Raw genomic sequence first — 8285 nt, 5'->3', positions numbered from 1 at the left:
GGGGAGAACATGCAAACTCCACACAGGGAGGCCAGAGCTGGAATTGAACCCAGTACCTCTGCACTGTGAAGTCGACGTGCTCACCACTGGACTACCGGGCCGCCCGTAGTCTTATTATAGCGTGACTGAAAATAAGGTTCGGTCGGCAGCCATATATTTGCCATGAACACGTTTGCATGCAAGAGTCCTGCACATTTTTCTAAGTGAGGCATTGTGTCATGTGGCAAGACATGTCACATGTTTTATGGACGACGCGTTTCTAGCGTGAAGCGACATAAGCTTTGCTCTGAGCGCTTCGATGAAGACACCCTCAACTCCTTCATACTTGGGCAATCAATGGAATGTTTTCAGAGGTGGATGTGACAAAAAGTAAAGATGTCAACATGAATTTAGGTGACCATCGAACGCACGTTTTGCACAGAAGCGACGTTTCAATGGTGCGACACCGGAGGGCCATTTTACCTTTGTGTCGGCAACGAAAGAGCCATTTGAACCGTTTTATACAAGATTCCAAGGTAGCCACAAACTCTTCAAATGAAGATGCATATTCTTTTTCTCTTCCTCGTCAGTTCTGTCGCAGACAATTGTTGAATCGGGGCAAAGCGATACGTCAGCCCATCCGCCTTAATGTAACTGGCTTGCATATGAGCCATCAATTTGATGTCAAAGTTTGGGCCTCTGTGTTGTTTTGGTTTCAACGATATTGACGAAGATTGGATGTTGCCGTAATTGGATGTGAGATGGACAGTTTATTCCGACTTTTTTACAATCATAAGGAGTGAAATGCTTCTGAAGGCTATTTGTCATGCTAGTCAAAATCTGAACCGATATCCAACATCAAACTGATGTCAGGGTGCCCCCGCTGGGTTATTGGTTGTTGATGTCCATTTATAAAAATCATTTGTGAAGTGATGTTTGAGGTCAGCGGCCCGGTAGTCCAGTGGTTAGCACATCGGCTTCGCAGTGCAGAGTTCAATTCCAGCTCCGGCCTCCCTGTGTGGAGTTTGCATGTTCTCCCCGGGCCTGCGTGGGTTTTCTCCGGGTGCTCCGGTTTCCTCCCACAATCCAAAAACATGCATGGCAGGCTGATTGAGCACTCTCAATATTCCCTGGGTATGAGTGTGCGCGTGGATGGTTGTTCGTCTCTGTGCGCCCTGCGATTGGCTGGCAACCAATTCAGGGTGTCCCCCGCCTACTGCCCGAAGACGGCTGGGATAGGCTCCAGCACCCCCCGCGACCCTAGTGAGGATGAAGCGGTTCGGAAAATGGATGGATGGATGTTCGAGGTCATTTTTTGGCAGTCGTGTTCCTGAGACGTGCGCTTGTCATTGTTGTTGTTGTTGATTGACATGGGACAGGAGATGTGAGCCAATCTCTTTTTTCGTCAATGGACGCTCCAGCATCTTGTTTGCTTTCAAACTTAGCTTGTAGCTGACGTGCGCACACTTTCAGCATGACGTCTTTGAGGGGTGCAGGGGTGGCCAAACATTTTGGACCAAAGATCGACTTTGATCAACCAACATCCCGCGATCGCCCCCGTTGTAGCTCACACGTACTGTTTTCAAGTGCTTCCCTCGGCCCTCGAGATTCTTATTCTTTGCCCGCGCGCTCGGTGAATTGTACATGAAACAAACTCCGAATGATAACGAAAAAAGATGTAGCTCCAAACACAAGCTGCAATTGCAGACTGCTGAGGGCGAACAACTTCCTGTGATGCAGGTCACACGCCACCGTCGGTTAAAGATTTACACTACCTGCTTTGTTTTATTTTATTTTTTAAATACTTTTTCTGAAAATGAGACTGATGGGATGATTAGGGTGCAGTGTACATTTCCTTAAAAAATATAGTTCTAACACGCACAAAGACACACACATTGTTGTTTGTTTTTTCCGCGATTCAGTCCGCGATGTCGAAGTAATGGGCACCCCCGCTGACTGGTGACAGGATACTTTAAATCTCTCCTCTTTCATCGATAACTGCTTCAAACAACAAAGTGTATGCAGAAAAAGTGGCGAAGACTGCATGACTGTGTGTGTCTTTTGTGTTGGGTTGTATTATTTTGTCATTTTATGTTTACTGTTCTGTTGATGGCGGAGGGGGTACCCGCAGCGGCTCCTCTCTCTCTTGTGGTTGAGGGGAGAGAAATTTCATCTGTGCTGTACGTTGCACATAGAGCACATTTGACAATAAAGTTGACCTGACTTGACTTGACTTGTTATCATTGGCTAACAATAAGCACGAGCGTCCTTACTTTCACCGGATATTGTCGACTCAGCCCTTATTTTCAGAAAACTGACAACAATTTTAACTTTTGCGCTGCGCTTATCTATTTTTGTCAATCACACAAAACTATATTTTGTTTTGTATTTATTTTGTGAATGCGATACTTTGTTTTTCCTTTTCTACCCCCCCCCCCCCCCCTTCCCACCCACCCTCAATTCTGCTGCTGTAGATTGCAAATTTCCCCAGTGTGGGCAAATAAAGGTTTTATTATGTTATCTCATACGATATATGGGACACCATCTCTCTCTCTCTCTTGATTCTTTTGGGGGGGGGGGGGGTTGTACATACATGTTCCCACTTACGTATTTGACATACTTTGGAAAGTAGCCGCTCTAACGCGGTTCACTTTCCGCGGCTTCGCTGTTTCACAGATTTTTTTCGTGCAGTTTTTTTAGTCCTTTTCACCCTTGAAATCAGAACGCATCGGCGGCGACGTGTGTCGATAGTACAGTATTTCCAAAAACTATGATAGTTATTTATTTAAAACATTTGTTTTTTTGTAATTGGGCCTGAAAACAAGATTCGGTCTTTGATTTGTAATTTCCCCATTGCGGGACAAATAAAGGATATCTTAATTTCATTGTATATATAGTTAAATACTGTATAATGACTGTAAAAAAATAAAGTTCACGACTTCATGGATTTCGTTTATCACTGGTTCGTTTTGGAACGTAACCCCCGCGATAAACGAGGGATTACTGTATACATACACTCGACTCTGAATGCTTGGTAAGGCCCGTGCGGGGTGTCGTTTGACCTCTACAGTTTTACATCTGTCTGTGATTGATTGGCGACGGGTGGGAGCAACGTGTTCAATGTGTTCTGTTATGGTCACTGGCTTTGTCTTTTGGACCCCCCTTCTTCTACTCAACTCAACTCAACTGTATTTATAGAGCACTTTCAAACAACCATCGCTGTATACAAAGTGCCGTATGTGGAGCAAATATCATATATCCAACAATAAAACAACAAATTCATAACAAAGACAGTAAAATGACGCGACTCACGACAAAGGGCAAATACAAAATCAAGTTGAAACGTTTTGTTGCACAACGCCTTCCTTGATGTTGCCAGTACAGCACAGATGCCAGCAGTACGTTGCGCTTTACTGGGGTCATTTGCCTTTCTTTCGATTTCACGATGACAACAACCGCTTTGTTATTGGTATACACCTTTGATATGTGTCCCCCGCTGAATCCCCTGTAGCACCGCCCGTTCCCATCTTTGTGATGGCTCATTGGCGAACTGAAAGGGCAGCCCTTTTTCTTTCAACTCTTCATGTTGTTCCGTGTGAACTGTGCTTAAATTCGGCAGCCAAGCCCGCTGGCTTCATCACATCGGAGAGTCATTCCACCTGACCAGAAAAGTAATTCCACCTGACCAGAGCGTATCTCTTTTCCTCGTGACGGACCACGGTAGCAGTCACCATGTCGCCACTTCTGCTGATGGCCTGCGTGCTCAGCTTGTTCGCGTCCTCGGTCATGTGTAAGTATGGAAGAGAAAAAAAATGCCTGGTACCTGAGAAGAGTCTTATTTACCAGTCGATATTTTGTATTAACTTTCATAGGATTCATTCTGCAAGTCTGTCATGTATACACCAGGGATGTCCAAAGGTTTGATGCAAAAAAAAAAATGGAAGGATGAAAGGCCCCCTTAAAATTCATCAACTTTTTTAAGCTCAAGTCAGTCAAGAAAGAAATTATACATTGTTTGTACTGTTCGTTTCATCGGCTTTCTGTTCAAGGTGTTAAGGAAAGTAGCTGATTTTTTTGGGGGTGCCTAACACCCCTCTTAACAACAGCCCAATCGCATGGCCATAAACAGAACCAAAAAAGAAAAAAAAAACTAAGGTGACCATTTTTCAGTTACCCGAGGATCATTAATGTGATGTCTGAATCAATCAGCCATCAAGCACAAAGTGGAAGAAACTATTTTTGTCTCTTAAAATAGAATTATCTTTATTCATTGCAGTGTTTTGAAGATAAAAATGTTGTTCTTATCATGATAATGGCTTAATTGTATGTTTTTAGACATTTTTTTGGTCATGTGCCGGGCCACTAGGGGTCCTCGGACCACTGTTTGGACATCTCTGGTATAAGATAAGATAAGAAAAACCTTTATTAGTCTCGCAATGGAGAAATTCCCAATTCACCGCAGCAAAGTTATGAAAGGAAGAAGACTCAGGAGCGGTTGGCAAAAAGACTGCCAAGCCACCTCCTGCTGATACAAAGAGCCCCCCCCCCCCCCCCCCCCCTGCATGAAAGCCCCTGTCAAACGACCGCTCAAAATGTGTCTGTCCTCAGGCTTTGAGAGGGGCTGGTGGAAGAGATATGGCACGGGTTGCTTCCGCTTCTTCTGCATGCCCAGAACTTGGTATCAGGCCGAGTATCACTGTGTCCAAGAGGGTGGTCACCTGGCCAGCTTCCACGCACACCACGAGGTGGTGTTCTTGAATGGTGAGCATTAAGATTTGGGGAGTCCTGCCAATGGCAGGACACAATGCTTCACGACGTCCACCGATGTGAGTTGTGTTCTTGTGCTCAAACTAATTGCTGCGAGTGTTGTTGTTGTTCTCCTTTCCCAAAGGCCTGAGCGAGGGCTGCGCGAACACGTGGGTGGGAATGCGTATCGAGTGGTACCCCTATTGGCTTTTCTGGTGGAGGAAGTCCTTTTCATTTACTGACGGAAGCTCTGTGGTAAGTGAATGATTTGCCGCATTCTTATTTATTTGGCAAAAAGTAAGATCTGGGGTGATAACAAGAAAAGGGTGGAAATATCAACATTGATGAACTGGATGCAAGTGAAGTGCTGATCTTTCAAAGTGAATTTAAACAGGGAATGACAGCGTACTGGCGTCCAAATGTTTGAACAATAAAAATCAATTTTAAACTCTGGTGAAGCTTTATTGCAAGGACATTGTTGGAATTTGCCAATAAGATGAGAAAACCCGGACTAAAACCAAGGTCACAAGGCTAGAAAAGCACACGACAGGAAGAAACATTTGATGGGAATGTGTGCGCTCAACCTAATGTTGTAGGCAGTCAAAAGATCCAAAAATAAAGGACATCATGCCGCACACACACTTGCTCTTGGTGTCAGTAATAAGCCTTACCTGCAAAAATGTAATTTGAAAATAAATTCAACCACCAGCAGCATGGAGTCTATTGACATGTACACTCAACTCAACTGTATTTCTCGAGCACTTTCAAACAGCCATCACTGCATACAAAGTGCTGTACATGGAGCAATTAACATATCCAACAAACAGTAAAGCAAATCGGTAACAAAGACGGTAGAAAGCACCGAACAGCAAAACCAAGAACAAATCTTGAGTCATGCTGAGTCAAATGCCAAAGAATACAAGTGAGTATAGAACAGTGAAACAACTTGGGTAGAATGTACCCAAGAAATGGAGGGTAATCCTCTGCAGCCCCTTGAATTGGGTACGTGTTAAATCATCTATTTTTGTCAAGAGTGTAAAAATCATAATGAGCAAGTCATTCATTACATTTCTAGTCCAGGCTCCCCGAAAATCATTTGTTACTTTGGATAATTGTCGAGGTGGTTGTTTAGTGTCACAAGGGCTATGAGGAACATGTCCTGAAACCGACAGGTGCTCAAATCACATTCGTCCCTTGTAATGTACAGGACTTCCTCGACTGGGATCCCGAGCCATGGCACCATACATGCGTTGTGGTGAGAAGGAACAGACGTCTCACCGACATGGATTGCGACACAGCCCTGCCATTCATCTGTCAAAAAGGTCCGAGAGTCATGAATGCGTCACGTACTTGGCCTCTTAGGGAATGTGTGCGCTCAACCTAAATTCCTTTCCTGCAGGCAATGGCTCCCCTTGTCCTACCTGTACATGTCCTGCATGCACCTGTGATAAGTGTCCTTGTCCCAAGTTGGAGTGTCGTCCTTGTAGTTGTCCTGAGTGTCATTGTGCTACTTGTGCCCCTCCTACCACCTGTCCTCCTGTCCCCCGTCTGACCTGTCCGACTAATCCTCCTATGACTACGTGTCCCAGTCTTCCCACGTGTCCTCCTCCCCAGCTGCCAACATCAGGACCAGGTAATGTCACACACTGGAGTGAAAACTCTTCTCTGACGCACATGCCTGATGACGCGGAAGGTCCGGGCCTACTTCTTTTGGCGCCTCATCCGGTGAGTTTCGGACTTGTGGTGTGTATTATGCACGACAGCCCTTTTTCAGAGCGAGGACTAGTTCTAACATTGGAGTGTTTGTATTGAATTTCATTTTTGACTGTAACAAATCGTGTGCGCGCAGGATGGATTCAGAGTTGACCTTTTGGGGCTGCTCGGTGTGGGCAGCAGCATCGCCATCAGAGGACAAGTCATACCGATGGCCGAAGAGTACGTAGGCTCCCAACCTCCGTTCCCACAAGGAATTCAGTTCCCGCGACATGTTTATGCGTCAAACAAATTGTTTTGAACCGGAAGATCCCGTGTTTTCTTTTCAAAGATGCGAGTATGTTGTTCTACTTTGGAATGTATCGAGATACCTATGCAATGACCTTTTAGTGGAGATAGATCAGAAGGAAATGGCACATTCCCAGGCCTGACAAGTTGATTCGAATGCACATCAAGTGACAACCTGAAAATCTGTTGCACTATTCTCTCTCGAACTGATGTCAAATGTAATCGCATCATTGGTCACTTTCACAACGAAGCGTCCTTGAATCGTTTCGCAACCCACACATCGAAAAGCCGACCGAATTGTCTTTTGTACATTCCTAGTTTGAAGACACCTGAATGAGTGAATATTGCAGGCTGATGTTCGAGCTGGTCGCGGCCAACGACACTGCGCTGCTCCTGGCCTTTCGCGTGAAAGACGAAAAGATTCTTCTGACCGCCGACCTGAATGGGACCAAAAACATCGAGGAGAAAGAGATGGACTCTTTCCTCTTTGGACCTGGACACGACTTTGAGGTCAGCTCAATCACGACGTCGACGGTATCATTTGGCGTAACTGTTTATTGGTGGACAGCAAGGTGGTCTGATGGTCATTTACATCCATTTCAGTGCACTATACGTGCCCAGACACCTCTTGACAACCAGCCCATCGTTTTGTCTAGAATTGACAGTGAAAGAGCTCTTCGCCAGCACATTGCTCACACTGCTGTCGTGTCATTCAGGTGATCATCCAGTGCCACGTCGACCGCTTCCACCTGAGCGTCGACGGCGCCCAACAGCTGGAGGTCGTGAACTGGGTTGGAGACCCGCAAAGCATTACGGCGCTCACGATCGGGGATACCCTGTTGCTGAGGGACGTGAGGCTGATGTGATGTGACCGCCGCGGCCAGATCGGAAGCCCCACTTTCTTCAATCGTCATATTGTCTATGGGGGGTTTCTTGACCGTTAATCTGCACGAGTCCATGTTTGGTTGCTGTGGAACAAATACACTTCAAAAGAACCTGAGCATTGCACGTGTATGTCTCGTCTATAGTATGCTGAATTCAGATAATGGAGGTCGAGTTGACTTACGTTTGACGACTATCACTGGGAGCTCTTCAAATGGAGGGAATTCCTCTGCAAAACTCGTTGTTACCCTAGCTTAGTTTTGCAATATTATTTGCCGAATTTATGGGTAATATTAAAACTATTGTCCACAGATACACTCAAGCTGAAATCATTCGCATTGCCTCTAAACATAAGCTACTCCTTGCTTAATTTTAAATTTGCATTCAACAAAACTAAATACTTGAACTTGGACGGGCTGATTCGGCTCCTTCTCTCAGGAATTATTTGTAACCTACCAAGCCCCTCGCCACTCCCCTTTCTCTTCCCGCCTCCCTGAGCACGGTAGCTGAGCCACTGCCAAACCTCGCTTCAGACACATGAAAAAGCGAGAGCGACATAGAGAGGTAGGGTGCCGGCTCTCATTAACTTCAACCGGCTCGTTCGCATCCGACGATCACGGAAACCAATGAGCTGATATACGCTTCAGCATCAGTGATCCTAGAGATGCTTGGCTATA

At 45.5% G+C, this 8285-nt stretch overlaps 1 protein-coding gene across 1 annotated transcript; it reads left to right on the top strand.

The window, feature by feature from the left end:
* The first annotated feature begins 3389 nt into the window (after positions 1-3389).
* LOC147186605 (uncharacterized) lies at positions 3390-7726 on the top strand. The gene is made up of 8 exons (XM_086101300.1): positions 3390-3769; positions 4588-4740; positions 4871-4980; positions 5933-6047; positions 6125-6450; positions 6575-6660; positions 7077-7236; positions 7443-7726. The coding sequence occupies exons 1-8, from the start codon at positions 3712-3714 to the stop codon at positions 7590-7592; spliced, it is 1158 nt and encodes a 385-aa protein (XP_085957426.1). The 5' UTR covers positions 3390-3711; the 3' UTR covers positions 7593-7726.
* The last annotated feature ends 559 nt before the right edge of the window (positions 7727-8285 follow it).

The sequence above is a fragment of the Hippocampus guttulatus genome, chromosome 21 (assembly GCF_054856545.1).
Source record: "Hippocampus guttulatus isolate MCC_2025c chromosome 21, RoL_Hgut_1.0, whole genome shotgun sequence".
In the NCBI taxonomy this organism is placed as follows: domain Eukaryota; kingdom Metazoa; phylum Chordata; class Actinopteri; order Syngnathiformes; family Syngnathidae; genus Hippocampus; species Hippocampus guttulatus.
Note: the sequence above shows the minus strand (reverse complement) of the source record. Positions and strands in the feature narration are given on the sequence as shown.